Here is a 16,209-nt window from a genome sequence, read left to right as displayed (position 1 = left end):
ATTGCAGATCCACGGTCGGATTTACGTTGTTCCAAGACCGTCCCGGTTTTGTGCATCAACATCTTATATTAGAAAATCCTCTAATTTCAGCACAATTAGGATCAGGTTAATGCTTTCCCATGTTGTTGCTTGGCTTTGGAATTGAGTGAGGGGAGAGAAATTTACTCGTAGCAGAATGTAACTGTAACAGTATTTTATTCGGACAAGGATTGTCTGCCCTTCTTTTTTCTATGCCCTTACATGCCCTCCTGTTTTGTGTTGTCGCGGTTAAGACACGTCAACATTTTATATATATATTTTTTTATAAAGATAATAAGACAAAAATGAATAGTAATATAAAATGTTGACGTGACTTAACCGTGACCACACAAACAGTAGAGCATGGAAGGGTATGGAAAAAGGGAGGGTAGACAATCCTTGTCCATTTTATTCAATCATACAATGTCATGTCAAGGGTGGAATTAGAAATTTAATCCAATAGGGTTTAACTTTAGTTGGGTTAACTTCTACTTGGAAATTTTTATATGGTAGAGAAGGAACCCAAGTCTAAGGGTGACACCGTCCTTCTGTGTTATGCATTGTAATTTTTTTATATAGCAATATGTGACTGACTTGAATACAATTACAACGACATTTCTAGTAAGTGAAATTTCTTCCTTGGGACCGCGGACCTTATGACGGATTTGGATAGGGAACAGAATATGATTCAGCAACACATGCCGTTGTTCACAAGGGAAGGGACAATGACATGCAGCTGGTTATGAATCTTGAATTTTTGACAAGTTCCATGGACATTAGAGACACAGTTTTGTTTCATTAGAGAGTCGGTGATTGCGAAGTGTGTGACTCTCTCTGTATAACGTACATAAGGTAATTGAGAAGTGTGTGACTCTCTGTGTATAACATACATAAGGTAATTAAAATATGGACCACGGTTGTCTGGACGCTAAGAGTATCGTGTATTTCGAATATTTTACTTGTTATATTTTTATTTTAAAATACAAAAATCAAGATTAAAATACTTACTACTTAATACTACTGTTTAATGATATTTCTTTTTATTTGTAAGTTAGAAGTTTTATATGCAATTATTGACAAAGGTAAACTTGAACTACATTATTGTTAGCCGTGAGATTTAGACCACTCTTTCACCCTCTTAGTGTAAATAATATCATCTGTTAACAAAAAAAAAAGTCAAAACACTCATAATACCGCTTACTCCGAAGCACAAAAAAGTTTTTTTGTGGGTTTATTCTATATGCCAGAACTCATGAACAACATTGAACAACATGATAGATTCAGTTATTGCATGCGTGATCAGCCAAAAATCTTGTTAGTGACAGTGTGCAAAGACAGAGAAACTTACGGTGGTTCCTTCTCCTGAAGATCCGGAGATCTAGATATTATGTTCATTCATTGTACATTGTGAGATTAGTTTTCGACTTTTTGTTAAGTATTATTTATATTAAATTTTAAATTTTAAATAATTTATGACCGTATTATATACGATGAACATATATGATTTCTAAATCCCGGATCTCCAGGAAAAAAATCCGGCGAGGATCCTTTTCCACGGCATATATACTATATAATCCTCTTCTTCTTATATTTTATTAAATTTATATTGTTCCGGAGTACACAATACTTCAGCATTTTAACCGTTAATCTATTGCTTTTTATAGAATGTTCATCGTGTTGCCATGTCTTATAAGTGTTGAGTGAGCAACAACACATAAGGGACATCTAATTAAAGCATTTCTCCACCAAAACAGAAAAACTTATAGTCTACTTCTATCTAGTTATAACGCTCATTACGTAACAATGTTAGTTATTAACATTCATATTTTTATCATTAAGTATCACACCACTCAATTTAGGTAGCTAACTGGCAATTTGCATTGCTTCTACTTTTACGCCATTGGTCAAGTCCAACTACATTATTTGTAGGGCATTTTTCACAAAAATATAAAATTTCCATATTTAAGTTCCACCTGATTTCATATTTGTCCCGTTTTCTTTACAAAATATAAGACTAAATTTTAGCCTTGCTCGACTCTTCGTTGGTCCTATTTAACGTGAAACATGTCTTAACCAGACAACCATGCTAAAATTCATCTCATTTATTATTAATTTCATCTCATTTCTTTTTAATTTCATCTCATATTTAACCAGTTATATGTTATTTTGGGTGAAATCTAATACTAATATGTCTATTTCCTGCATTGAAGCTATTAGAAAATATCAAACATGTGGAAGCAAATTACTCATGCTTGAATCGTGTGACATGATCTTTTGATTGGAACTGGTGGGTCTGAATATGAACCGTAGATTATTTGAGCAGCAATCAAATGATTTGCAGCATCAGTGTAGTGCACACCATCCCAGCTCACATACGAGGAAGGATCTTCACATGAACCACCAAACAATTCTGTCCCATTTACGTTTGCCCTTTGCCCACACCACACTTGGCTCTTATCTTCAAAATATCCACAGCAGATGTTTGCAGTATTCCCAAATCCTGCACGCACATAAAAAATGTCGACGATTCGTTGTAGTTTTAATCAGCGGAAATATGCATAAATAGAACCGGTTATAGATTTTTGAGAGAAAATTGGAGTAATAGCTCATGAACCATGACCAAATCACAGTTTTGGTCTACGAAAAAACAAATTACTCAAATTGGTATCCGAATGTGATAAGACTAAAGCATTGATCCTTCCCGATAACTCTATGAGAATTTATGTCAAAATTAATCACGTGAAATGCACACGAGACCATTTTACGGAGCAAATAGGAGAATATGCCCCTTGTAAGCATGTGGCGCAAAGAAGCAGTGCTCCATGTATATTCGAATTCAGATATTAATTTGGATGAGCTTTTACCGTGCTCCTTTGCTCTGCCGAAGAGTTGATACTTTGCGGAAAAGACATCGACATATGCTATTGCAGAAAGGGGGAGCTCTGTCCTTAGCTGGATCACTTGTTGGTTGAGAACCTTGTTGAACTGTCTAGCAACGTCGTTTTGATACTTGACGCAACTGTGTTCACCAAGTAATCTGGGGATCGGATTAGGGATGAACTTTAATGTCATTGGTAAGCAACCGATGGGGCCGGTGTTGTGTTCATCAAATTCTGTATAATATATGACATTATGATTAGTTAGAGCCACCGGCGGAGGCAGTAACAAGGCTACGGTGGGCTCTAGCATAGGGAGAGTTTTAGTTGTGTAAAGTTAAAATACTTAAAATTTAGAATATTTTATTATTTTTAATTGTTATAGCTCACCTAATAAATAAAAGTTCTGAAAAATAAGACTACTTAAAAAAAAAAGTAAGAGTTAATAAATATTAAATAAATTATCTACTTTCATTCATATCAAAATTTATTATTATTATATTTGAAATTGTACACACAAATTGACACACACCACAGGTTCCAATAATCTTTTTATTTGATTAGTTTCTAGGGTAGGGAGTAGTCTAATTAGTTTAGGTTTTCTAGGAGTAGTCATGATTGTACACATACATTGACACACACCACACGTCCCAATTGTTTTAAATTGTTTTTTTATATCCCACCCAAAGTGTTTGTCCATTATTTTAAATCTCATCCCCAACCCACATCATTCCCCATTGTCCCACCCTTCCCCCGTTTCCCGCTCTTCTGCTTCCCTCAATGCCCAATAACATATTCACCCAAATTTCTCTTCTACTTCCCCCAATGCCCAGCTTTAACATATTCATCCAATTTCCAATCCCCAACTCCTCATATTTCAAAACCCTAAAATTCTAAATCCCACGCCCAATCCCATATTATAATTTTATTACTCTAATATCATACCTCCCCAAATCTCTAGGCCACCACTATTTGGTTCACAATTCAAGTAAGTTTTTTGGTATTCTAATCTAATCTCAATTAAATTATATTAGATATTGATGAAGATTTTTAGTCTATTATTGATATGATTGTTGATATGTTTTATGTTTATACACATTTGATCATTAGAATTTAGATGAGATTTTTATTTATTGGGTAGTTCAAGCTCAAGAAGGAGAGTGAATTTCTAGCAGATTCAAGAAGCATACATTACAAGTGAGAAAAATGATTGATTTTTCTTATCAATAGGTAAGTTTTTAACCACTTTATTCTTATGTCTTGATGATTTTATTTGTTTATTGTTTTAATTTTAAGAATTCGTACTTTAAAATTTCAATTTCAAGTTTAATTTTTTTATGAAATTAATTTGATTATTAGCATGTAATCTTATGAATTTTTTATTTTTTGCCTACATAAAATGAATCAATAGTTCTTAACCTCTTCATTGAAGGTTAACCTAACAAATTGAACAACAATAATGCAAGTTTATATAATAAATTATATTTCTAAGAAATCTATTAGACTATCAGAAAAAAAAAATTAAACTTGAAATTGAAATTTTAAAGTACGAATTCTTAAAATTAAAACAATAAACAAATAAAATCATCAAGACATAAGAATAAAGTGGTTAAAAACTTACCTATTGATAAGAAAAATCAATCATTTTTCTCACTTGTAATGTATGCTTCTTGAATCTGCTAGAAATTCACTCTCCTTCTTGAGCTTGAACTACCCAATAAATAAAAATCTCATCTAAATTCTAATGATCAAATGTGTATAAACATAAAACATATCAACAATCATATCAATAATAGACTAAAAATCTTCATCAATATCTAATATAATTTAATTGAGATTAGATTAGAATACCAAAAAACTTACTTGAATTGTGAACCAAATAGTGGTGGCCTAGAGATTTGGGGAGGTATGATATTAGAGTAATAAAATTATAATATGGGATTGAGTGTGAGATTTAGAATTTTAGGGTTTTGAAATATGAGGAGTTGGGGATTGGAAATTGGATGAATATGTTAAAGCTGGGCATTTGGGGAAGTAGAAGAGAAATTTGGGTGAATATGTTATTGGGCATTGAGGGAAGCAGAAGAGCGGGAAACGGGGGAAGGGTGGGACAGTGGGGAATGATGTGGGTTGGGGATGAGATTTAAAATAAAGGAAAACTAATGAAAAAGGCTTGAAAACTTTGAGTTTTAATGATAAGGACAAAATAAAGGGTAAAGTGAATAGTACCAGGATTGACTTTTTAGTGTAAAAATGTGGTTTTTCGTTAAAGTGAACAGTACCGGGTGCTTTTCGTTAAAGTTCCCTTAAAATAATGGACAAACACTTTGGGTGGGATATAAAAAAACAATTTAAAACAATTGGGACGTGTGGTGTGTGTCAATGTGTGTGTACAATCATGACTACTCCTCTTAGAAAACCTAAACTAATTAGACTACTCCATACCCTAGAAACTAATCAAATAAAAAGATTATTGGAATGTGTGGTGTGTGCCAGTATGTGTGTACAATTTTAAATATAATAATAATAAATTTTGATATGGATGAAAGTAAATAATTTATTCAATATTTATTAACTCTTACTTTTTTGTAAAAGTAGTCTTATTTTTCAGAGGTAGGCTATAACAATTAAAAATAATAAAATATTCTAAATTTTAAGTATTTTAACCTTACACAACTAAAACTCTCCCTATGCTAGAGCCCACCGTAGCCTTGATACTGCCTCCGCCGGTGCTCGTACAGCCGTAGCCAACTGGTGAATCATGTCTTTGATGTCAGCTTGAAGTTGCTCATTATCGATCATATTCCGAAAACCAACAGATACATCATTTTGCCCTATATCAAACATGTAAAGAGCCTTTGGAAAGTCATCAACACTCGGGAATCTGTCATGTTGTTTCTTGGCTGCAGATCACAATAACTAATTAATATTAACGAATGAATTTCTCATGCTTGCATCATAAGTAAACTAACAAAAAAACTTCCGACAAAAGCGATAATATGATCTGCCCTTGAGTTACCTTGGTTGGAAAGACTAGTGGTGCGTGACTTGAACTGGTTAAACTGAGCAATCTGGACGTCGAGAGAAAAAGGGCTCACACCATTTGCAGACATGGACACATTAGAAGGCCGGATGGTTGATCCGCCGGTAGAGAAATTAGCGCCGTGGCTGAAATTGCTGTCGAGTGAGTCCAAATACGGGCTCAAGAATGGCAACCCCAAGTGACTTGCTGCACAATTAACTAGCACATCTCACAGGAGTTCATTAGTAGTCAAAGTTCTTGTAAATTTTGGTAATTAGTATTAAAGCAACTAGTATAATTACCGATAAAATCTATGACGAGACGGCCATCTGAAGCCCTTCCAACTGGTCTGTGGAAGAAAGTTTCACCGGTGGGTGCTGCGAAGCCGTAGAATGCCGCGGATATGCCGCCGGTGTCTGAATTCGAGTCTCCAAAGTTGTAAATTGCTGGAAAATCACAAGGCGACGACGTGTTTATAACCTCTTTACCTCCCACCCTCACTACACGCAAGGCCAAAAAACCGGCAACGAATAACTTTACCATCTTCATTTTCACCACACCAAACGTGTAACTTGGATGCAGGAGACACACCTGGACGCCCTCTTATTTATCGAGGACTCGCCAACTGCAAGCGATGAAAAGCTTGTGTGTTTGGTTTTTGACCTAATTTGGTCCATACATTTGACTGGATTACAGCTTTAGCTAACTGACTTGACTTAGATCATTTGCTCTGTGCGGAGGTTATAGAGTGCCTTTTATATGAGCATCCTAGCTACTATATTTCTAAATGATCATGGTATTCATGCTTCCTAAGAAATGCCAATTGTCAGGGGGTGTATGGCAAATAAATCGGCAAAACGGAGCGAAACTTACATGTAACGGGTTGGGGTGTATACCTCTTTGTACCAGTCTCTCTCCTCACGTGTAAAGAAATTAATATATATTTTGAGAAATGGCAATTAGGACTTCATTAATAACGAATTTTTCAAACAAAAGTTTGCATATTTTGTATTTTGTACAAAACCTCACACCTGGTAGAATGTGCACGAGATTAATTTGGAGACAATATTGGTATTGATTATTGACACATAAGGAGGGAGAGAAGGTTCAATTATTTCCTCTCTTATTCAAGCATACATTGAAAAAAACACCCAGTTTTTTCTCTAACTAAGGACTCATTTAGAAGTGCTTTTAAAATGACTAAAAGCGTTTTTAAAGAAAAAAATTTGGCTTCCAAAAGCACTTGAAGTGCTTCCTACAAGAAGCATACGCAAGAAGCACTTCAAGTGTTTTTTTTTATTCACTTGCATTTTTACTAAGGATTGTTCCAAAAACGCTTTCATCAAAAACGTTTTTAGTCAATTTAAAAGTACTTTCAAACGAGCCCTAAGTTCTCTAATTCAGGAGTTTTGTATAATACAATGTTTAATTCCTTGATTATACAATATTTATCTGCTTCTTTTCTGAGTTTACTATTTCTTAACTGCTTCTTTTCTTTTTATTTTTTCATGTTAACTACTAATTACGAGGCTGTAGAAAGCATCCCATATGTATACGAATTTACTCGGATCGAATCCTATGACATGAATCTGTGATTGGAACCGGCACGTCTGAGAAGGAACCGCCTACGATTTGGTCAGCAATCCAACGGTTTGCAGCCTCGGTGTAGTGAACACCGTCCCAGCTAATATACAAGGAAGGATCTTCACATGAACCAGCATATATTTGAGTCCCATTACTTATGATGCCCTTATTACCACACCACACATGGTCGTCGTGTTCATGATATCCACAGCAGATGTTTGCCTTATCCAAAAATCCTGCATAAACATAACAAAAAACAGAAGCTGATGCTGTATCATACTATTAATCGAAGGAAATATGCGTAAATCGAACACTTTTGGTCGAGAAAGGGGCATTAGAACCATGGTTTATATACGCATATCGTCTGTTTAGTGTTCCTGGCTCTATTTTTTATTAAAGTTTGTAGCAGACTGTGAGAGTGTTGAATCAGGATTTTACCGTGCTTCGTCGCATTGCCGATTAGTTCGTACTTTGCAGCGAAGACATCGACATACGTTATGGCAGAAAGGGGGAGCTCCTTCCTTAGCTGGATCACTTTCTGCTCCAGCTGCCTATTGAACTGTCTGGCCATGTCATTTTGAAACTTGTCGCAACCCTGGCCGTCAACCAAGCCGGGGCTCGGATTATGGATGTTGTGTAACGTCACTGCCAAGCAACCAATCGGACCCGTGTTGTGTATCCAGAATGTCCTTGCCCCTTGTTCATACAAATTCTGTATAACAGAAAGATGCAGTTATATTAGCCCCGTTTGATAACCATTTTGTTTTTGAACAATGACATTTGTTCGGTAATAAACTAGCATAATATACTTACTCGTACGGCGTTAGCTTGCTGGTTAATCATGTCTGTAATTTGTGCTCCAAACTGTTCACTGCTGAATTTTTTCCGAAAACCAGCAGCTAGATCATTTTGTCCTATATCGAAAGTGTAGAGCGCCTTTGCGAAGTCATCAACTATTGGGAATCTGTCGGATTGTTCCTTGGCTACAGATCATAACAACTAAGGTTACCATGCTTGCATCTCAAGTAAAGTAACAACAAAAAAAACTTTCGAAAGGCCGCGAGATGAACATGATCTGTTTTTCGGGTAATTTGTGGCATGTGTCACCTTGGCTGGAAAGATTGGTGGTACGTGACTTGAACTGGGTATACTGAGCAATCTGGATGTCAAGATAAAAAGGGCTCACACCATTTTCAGACATGGACTCATTGTAACGCCGGATGGTTGCTCCGCCGCTGGCAAAATTAGCACCGTGCCTGAAATTGCTCTCTAGTGAGTCCAAATATGGACTCAAGTATGGCAAACCCAAATGCTTTGCTGCATAATTAATTAGCACATCACATACATAATATAATTAACAAGAAGTAATTAATGTCACTAATTATTTTAGGGTGCGTTTGTTGCGCCGGACTGTCTCGGACTGGACTAGCTGCAGGGACTAAGTTGGACAGGCTTAGACTAGACTAAGCTGGACTAACTTAGTGAAGTGTTTGGTGCAATATCGGACTAAGAAGCAGGATAATAAAAACAGTACTGTTCACCAGATTTGTGTTTGCTTAGACTATGACTACAAATTTTTGCCATTGTGTAATACAGTAATGCTACAAATCTCATGATATGGGTTAATTATGAAAACTTCACTTTTTTGTCTAAAAAACTAAAATGCACTCTATAAATAAAAATTGTAAAGGAAAATCCTTTCTTTTTTCAGAATTTATAAATGTGAAAGACAAAAAAAAATTGAAAAAAAGAAAAGATATTGTTGTTTGTGAAACCTAGACAAACCACCTTCCTCACGCCTACTTTCCTCACTTCCACTCCAACTGCACAAACCCAATCCAGACAATTTCTCTCTCTCTCTCTCCAGATCGCGCCTAACTAAGTTGGATTTTCTTCTAAAATTTCTGTTTTCTTTCATTACCGCAATTCAATTTCTTCAATTTGTATGAACATATGCACCCTTCCCGTCTTTGGACGACAACTCGAAAAACCCAACCTAGAAATCAATCGGTGACTCGAAAAGCAAAGACCAAACCCAGGCAAGAAGGACAAAAGGGAGAAGGAGAGAGAGAGAGGACATTGTTTCAGGAGGAAGAGTTTACCGAAAGTGGGGCGAAGGGAAGAAGGATGGTAATCCTAGCTAATACCGTGTTGCAGCTCCGGATTAGATAGCGACCCTTAGTGAGGCGGTTAGTCGGAACGAGTCCGACTTAGTCTCATTAATAGCAATCTTTGATCATGCCAAACACCGGACAATAATTCCACTTAAGCTAGTCCAATCCAGTGAAATCTAACGATGGCAAACAAACACACCCTTAGTGTTCTTATAAATTTGGTAAATGGTAGGTATACAACTAGTCGTAAGATAAATTAATTTACCAATAAAATCTATGATGAGACGGCCGTCACAACCCCTTCCGGCGGGTCTGTGGAAGAAAGTCTCGCCACAAGGTGATGCCATGGGGTAAAATGCTGCCGAGTTAGCACCAGTGTCTGAATTTGAGTCACCAAAGTTGTAAATTGCCGGAAAATCACAACTAGTCGATGTGTATGTCACCCCTTCCACTCCCACGCTCAGTAAACACATTGCGAAAAAACCGACAGCGAGAAACCTAGCCATCTCCATTTTCACCACACCAAACAGATTGCAACTCAAATGCAGGACCAGGATACGTCCCTCATTTGTTCATGATAACTGACTTTTATTTGAACACGTTACTATTTCCTTAAATTACTTCCTGCATACAAGAATTTCCCATAATTGTGCCATAAGTTACCAAATTTACATTGGAAGCTACGTTTCAACCACATCTTGTTCTTAATGATCAAGGCATGTTGTTGGAATGAGCTCTATGTTTTCTGTATCCGTCTCTCTCCTCACGTAACGTATTACTTGAAGAGACAGGCATACACATAAAGGATGTATTACTTGAAGAGACAGGCATACACAAAGGATGTACACCGCCAACACCCCCCCCCCCCCCCAAAAAAAACCACAAACACCCAAATTCGTGGAAATTTTTGTGCAGCACATGAGACCATATCTATCTTTTTCTTTTTCTTTTCTTTCTGAAGAAACCTCCACAGTACGAAAGAGATTTTATTAAAATAATATAAAAAAAGTTACACCTAAGCAAAGAGTAGGGGCATAATATCCATCATTTTCTTCTTAAATAAATAGTCATTATATTAATTTTTGCTTGTTAAAGTATTGAATTTTTGCCGTCCGGATCCGGGTATAAACAGAAACAGTCATAGAAAAAAAAATGAAGAATCACATATGGAACCAGCTACTCAGGTTGAGTTGTATGACATGAACTTTTGATCGAAACCGGCGGGTCTGTGAACGAACCGTGGACTATTCGATCTGCAATCCAACGGTTCGCAGCCTCGGTGTAGTGTACGCCATCCCAGCTGATATACAAGGAAGGATCCTTACATAAACCAGCATATACTTGAGTCCCATTAGTTATGGTGCCCTTATTCCCACACCACACATGGTTGTTTTCGTCATGGTATCCACAGCAGATGCTTGCCTTGTCCAAAAATCCTGCATAAATCAAGGGAAATGTGCATAAATCCATTACTTTTTGTAGAAGATAGAACTGGAAGGACAATAATGGGGCACTAGAAACGTGGTTTTTGTATTGCGTATTGTCTATTTAGCATCCCCGGTTCTATATTTGATTAAAAGATTGTAGCGGATTTATTTTTCATGCCAATAATCAATGAGATTTACCGTGCTTCTTTGCGTTGCTGAGCAGTTCATACTTCGCAGTGAAGATATCGACATATGTTATGGCAGAAAGGGGGAGCTCCTTCCTTAGCTGAATAACTTTCTGCTCCAGCTGCCTATTGAACTTCCTAGCCATGTCGTTCTGAAACTTGTCACAACCCTGGCTGTCAACGAAGCCGGGGCTCGGATTATGGAGGTAGCTTAAGGTCACTCCCAAGCAACCAATCGGACCCGTGTTGTGTATCCAGAATGTCCTTGCCCCTTGTTCATACAAATTCTGTACAACAGGAAGATGCGATTATTTAATGTCCGTTTGATAACCATTTTGTTTTTTAACAATGTTATTTATTTGTTAATGAACCGGCCTCATATATATACTTACTCGTACGGCGTTAGCATGCTGGTTAATCATGTCTGTGATTTCTACTTCAAATTGTTCACTGCTGAACTTTGTCCGAAAACCAGCAGCTAGATCATTCTGTCCTGTATCGAAAGTGTAGAGCGCCTTTGAGAAGTCATCGATTATTGGGAATCTGTCGGATTGTTTCTTGGCTGCAGATCATAACAACTGAGATCAATCAATGAAATGAGCTTCTCATACTTGCATATCAAGAAAACTAAGAAAAAAAACTTTCGAAAGGCGATGTGAACAGATCTGTTTTTCGGGTAATTTGCGCCATGAGTCACCTTGTTTCGAAAGAGTGGTGGTACGTGACTTGAACTGCTTGTATTGAGCGATCTGGATTTCAAGATAAAAAGGGCTCACACCATTTTCAAACATGGCCTCCTTGTAAGGCCGGATGGTAGATCCGCCGCTAGCGAAATTGGCACCGTGCCTGAAATTGCTCTCCAGTGAGTCCAAATATGGACTCAGGTATGGCAACCCCAAATGCTTTGCTGCATAATTAGCACATCACAGATATTGGTGTAAAATTTGGTAAGGTAAGTAAGAAACTAATCTTACAATAAATTCACAGTTGCAGTCCATAAGAATTACCAATAAAATCTATGATGAGACGGCCGTCACAACCCCTTCCGGCGGGTCTGTGGAAGAAAGTTTCACCACAGGGTGATACCATGGGGTAAAATGAAGCTGAGTTACCACCAGTATCTGAGTTGGAGTCTCCAAAGTTGTAAATTGCCGGAAAATCACAACGCGACGTGTCTATCACCCCTTCCCCTCCCACACTCAGTAAACACATAGCGAAACAACTGGCAACGACGAATCTAGCCATCTGCATTTCCACCACACGAAACATACTGCAACTCCAACGCAAGAGCAGGATAAACTATATATATGTGTGTGTATAATATATTAAATAGAGGACTAAGAGGAAGAGTGTTACTTTGTACTTTGTGTCAAAATCGATCTGATTTTTACGGTGTGTGTTAAAAACGTGTGTTTTCGAATCCTAACTTACAAATATATGCACACACAAGAGAGAAAGGACTGAGGGAGGTCCAAATCCTATACTATATATATATATATATATGGAGGAAGAGTGTTTCTTTATACTGTGTACAAAGAGGTGATGAGAAAAACAAACAGGCATCTTTTGATTTGTTTTAATTTATACCTATTATGTCAGTGTTACTGTCATGCAGCCTAACCACATGTTCTTGTACTTCGTTCATGTGCTCTTTCTGCAGACAAGGTCCCATTAATCCTGCCATAAGTTACGAATTATGCATCCGAAAACAGGTTTCAATCACATTTTGTTCTTAATGATCATGGCATGCCTTCGAATGATGAGAGATTTCCACGTAATGAGATTGTATATCTTTATGTATCTGTTTCTCTCTTCACATAATACATTTTAGGAGAACAACAAACAGAAAAAGAATATACAACACGTTGCATGTTGATTTTAGGCTTTAGGCCACCAGAATTCGTGGAAACTTTGGTGAAGTCATGAGACCATTCCCATCATTTTCTTCATAAACAAAGAGTCATGATTAATATTTTGCTTGTTAAAGTATTGACAATTATGAATAAAAACAGTCATAATTCAACTGTGAAAGCATGTCACGTCACACAACATTATTGCAAAAATATACAATTCCATAAACTGCTTTATTATCAACCCAGTATTAAATTTTGAAAAAGGGTTTAAATTTTTTATGAAAATTATTAAAGAGGAATGAAAAAGGTGAAAAACCATTGAATTTTGTAAAGTACTCGTAGAACTTGTTCATCAGAACTTTAGGAGTATCACACACACAAAAAGGACTTTTAAAATTGAACCGTGAAGATTCGTATTTTGAAAAGTATATATTTAATCTATTTATATTTTGAAAGATTTTCATAAATTATTATATATCAATTTTCTTTTCATAGATGATTATATATTAATTTTCTTATATAAATATTGTAAATATATTCACATGCATGGGAGCCTTCATATCTCAACTACATATTAATGAAATTTTATTTATCAATCAAAAGATGGTAAAAAGACATTTTTGTGAATAAAATAAGGTACAATAAAGTAATTTTGTACAAACTAGATTTTAAAGTGTTTTTTAAAAGCATCACATACATGTGATCTTATCAAATCTCTAATTAAAAAAAAAAAAATTGTCTAAACACACAGAGTGTGTAGGTATATACTAGTATGTTATTACGAAAACCATGATATCGTGAGTTTTACTCTATTTACAAATATCTCTTTGTTTTCAAGTAGGGGTGCGCTATTCACACACCCATTTTTACTTATTATACACCCTTTATTAATTTTTGTTCTTTGATCTTCTTCAATTCATCCGATCTGAAGGTCGAAAACTGAAAAAGTTGTATGAGAAGTAAAAAGGTTGTGTGTATGTCACACGCCTTTAAGTAAGCATGGTTATTTTGAAAAATTCTTTTGGAGTTATTATATATTTGATCAGTGAGTGAATTACTTGGAATTGTTCATGGAGCACGAGAACTTTAGTATTGCATTATTCTAAGGTATCAATGTAAACTACACATGGGTACATTAGAGCAAAAAGGCTATGTATGATATAAAATTATGTGATATATTTCTATAGAAGTACCTTATTTTCTAGTTTGTGGAAAACGACATTACTCCACTGACATATTACATATTCTACATACTCACTAGATGTGATTGTTGCTTACCTTTCACTTTTTTATTTTTCAGATGAATTATTTGTCAAGACAGAAGGGTCGGATGAATTATTTGTCAAGAGAGGAGGGTCAGATGAATTATTGTCAAGACAGGAGGGATATAAGAGTTTTTATTAAGTTTTGTACACATATATTTATTTCTATGAAAGAAGTATTATTATTATTTTATTTTATTTTTGAAAAAGAAAGAAGTATTATTTTAAGTCCCCTATTTCGTTTATTTTATTTATTTTATTTTTTTTTTCTGCGCACCGAATCTAGGATGTGAACACATCTTGTAAAAGCATATAATAAAAAAGATGTGCATGCTACATGTGCTAAGCATGGGTCATTTTTATATTGTATTTACACTAAAAATAGTAGACCACAAGGGGAGGCATATTGTCTGCCCTCCTGTTTGGATGTCCTTTTCATCCCCTCTTATTTTGTGCGGTCACGGTTAAGTCACGGTAACATTTTATATTAATTTTTTATAGAGATAATAAAACAAAAAACAATAAGAATATAAAATATTAACATTGCTTAACTGTGACCGTACAAATAAGAGACGATAGGAAGAGCACTAAAACAAGAGGGCAGACAATCTGTCTCCACCACAAGGTAGCCCCAAAGAAGAACAAAACTTGCTAAATACATGTAAAGAAATATCATCACGTCCAAATTGTCAAAGCAAATTCAACGGACATAACTTCAACTCGTGATTGATCAAGATTCCAAGTCATATTATATTTACGCAAAATAAATCACCGACAAACAAGTTGTGTTCACCAAATATATTACAAATTTTCATGATTTTTTATTATGATTTATACGTAAACAACAGCTCGATAACCTCCCTAGATTCTGTGTCTAGATCAAAAGAATAAGGTGGTATGGACTATTCATTTTAAATCATGCAGTTCTCATTAATCTATTTCACTGATCTACTTCACATCAATTAAAGATTTGGATCTCTTTGTTCAGCGGTTTGGATCACCTGTTCCTTGGACTCCGACACAGAGATCCAGAAATGATCTCAATTCATAAGCAACCACATCATTTGGTAAATAATTTGATGAGCAAATTTAACAGCTCTAACATTGATCACATGTGAAATAATTTATGTACACCATTTCATATTGTATATTTTCTTAACAAAAATTTTACTCTTACCTTATTTTTCATATTACATTTATACCATATCTCTAAGACTCTAAAAAAGATGAGACTCATATATGTTGTTGGGATCTATCTCTGTGATGACAATTTCAATATGAAAAATATGATAAGTGTGACACTACTCTTTCTATAACTACTAGTTTAAACAAATCGAAAAAGAATTAATTGTAAAACTAAATGAGGCGTGCAAAAGATGAAAAAAGGTGCGCACAAAGGGCGAAGAAAGATGCACATGGAGTGAATATGTTGTGCAAAAATCACTCCTTTTGTTGACATTTGCCTTTGAAAATTTTCCCTAATTTTCTGAACTCGGAAATGAGCCATTCACTGAGGTAAACAAAGACAGAAGGCCTGCACATGGATAATTTTTTTATTGTGACGGGAACACGGTGATACATCACGTGTTTTTATGTAAATGATGAAAAAATTTATTTTTTAAGTTATTAACTTTTTAACACACATATCTCATCATTTGTACAGTAACACGTAGTGTACCACCTTGTGTGCCGAACACACTAAAAAATCTCTCATGCACATGAATGTTTAGTCTAACGATACTCAGTCTTAATCTCCCCTTCGTTTAATGAGATCCTAAATTTATATCTCATGAGCGACAAGTAATAAGTTTGAGACATGGTTACTTAGACGTTGGAGTACACATAATAGTCTCTTACCCATTTATTTG

General features: G+C 35.6%; 2 protein-coding genes across 4 annotated transcripts; both read right to left on the bottom strand.

Annotated features, from left to right (window-relative positions):
- Nucleotides 1-2,138: 2,138 nt before the first annotated feature.
- On the bottom strand, nucleotides 2,139-6,489 carry LOC126583476 (GDSL esterase/lipase At5g14450-like). Its single transcript, XM_050247844.1, has 5 exons — nucleotides 6,219-6,489; nucleotides 5,914-6,123; nucleotides 5,593-5,797; nucleotides 2,883-3,121; nucleotides 2,139-2,518 (listed from the first exon to the last, which is right to left on the bottom strand). Exons 1-5 carry the CDS (start codon nucleotides 6,463-6,465, stop codon nucleotides 2,265-2,267), a joined length of 1,155 nt encoding a protein of 384 aa, XP_050103801.1. The 5' UTR covers nucleotides 6,466-6,489; the 3' UTR covers nucleotides 2,139-2,264.
- A 478-nt stretch (nucleotides 6,490-6,967) lies between these two features.
- Nucleotides 6,968-12,731, bottom strand: LOC126583465 (GDSL esterase/lipase At5g14450-like). 3 transcript variants are annotated; one of them, XM_050247831.1, is made up of 6 exons: nucleotides 12,583-12,694; nucleotides 12,234-12,496; nucleotides 11,924-12,133; nucleotides 11,619-11,788; nucleotides 11,240-11,513; nucleotides 10,588-11,050 (listed from the first exon to the last, which is right to left on the bottom strand). In XM_050247831.1, the coding sequence occupies exons 2-6, from the start codon at nucleotides 12,493-12,495 to the stop codon at nucleotides 10,791-10,793; spliced, it is 1,176 nt and encodes a 391-aa protein (XP_050103788.1). In that variant the 5' UTR covers nucleotide 12,496; nucleotides 12,583-12,694; the 3' UTR covers nucleotides 10,588-10,790. The 3 variants fall into 3 exon arrangements, with proteins under 3 accessions (XP_050103789.1, XP_050103790.1, XP_050103788.1); XM_050247832.1 differs by lacking the exons at nucleotides 10,588-11,050; nucleotides 11,240-11,513; nucleotides 11,619-11,788; nucleotides 11,924-12,133 and adding exons at nucleotides 6,968-7,736; nucleotides 7,939-8,212; nucleotides 8,314-8,483; nucleotides 8,608-8,817 and having other exon boundaries at nucleotides 12,234-12,731; XM_050247833.1 differs by lacking the exons at nucleotides 10,588-11,050; nucleotides 11,240-11,513; nucleotides 11,619-11,788; ... (1 more) ...; nucleotides 12,234-12,496; nucleotides 12,583-12,694 and adding exons at nucleotides 6,968-7,736; nucleotides 7,939-8,212; nucleotides 8,314-8,483; nucleotides 8,608-8,817; nucleotides 9,880-10,354.
- Between the last annotated feature and the right edge of the window lie 3,478 nt (nucleotides 12,732-16,209).

Source organism: Malus sylvestris, chromosome 9 (assembly GCF_916048215.2).
Source record: "Malus sylvestris chromosome 9, drMalSylv7.2, whole genome shotgun sequence".
In the NCBI taxonomy this organism is placed as follows: domain Eukaryota; kingdom Viridiplantae; phylum Streptophyta; class Magnoliopsida; order Rosales; family Rosaceae; genus Malus; species Malus sylvestris.
The sequence above is the reverse complement of the archived record's forward strand: the minus strand, read 5'-3'. Positions and strand labels throughout refer to the sequence as shown.

Coding starts and splice junctions, on each gene's coding strand:
- LOC126583476 (XM_050247844.1), bottom strand. CDS start 6,465: ATGAAGATGGTAAAGTTATTCGTTGCCGGTTTTTTGGCCTTGCGTGTA. Junction 6,124..6,218: donor TCTCGTCATAGATTTTATCG/GTAATTATACTA, acceptor TTAATTGTGCAG/CAAGTCACTTGGGGTTGCCA. Junction 3,122..5,592: donor GTATCAAGGCTACGGTGGGC/TCTAGCATAGGG, acceptor AGAATTTGATGA/ACACAACACCGGCCCCATCG.
- LOC126583465 (XM_050247832.1), bottom strand. CDS start 12,495: ATGTTTCGTGTGGTGGAAATGCAGATGGCTAGATTCGTCGTTGCCAGT. Junction 8,484..8,607: donor CACCAATCTTTCCAGCCAAG/GTGACACATGCC, acceptor TATGATCTGTAG/CCAAGGAACAATCCGACAGA. Junction 7,737..7,938: donor CGGCAATGCGACGAAGCACG/GTAAAATCCTGA, acceptor ATGTTTATGCAG/GATTTTTGGATAAGGCAAAC.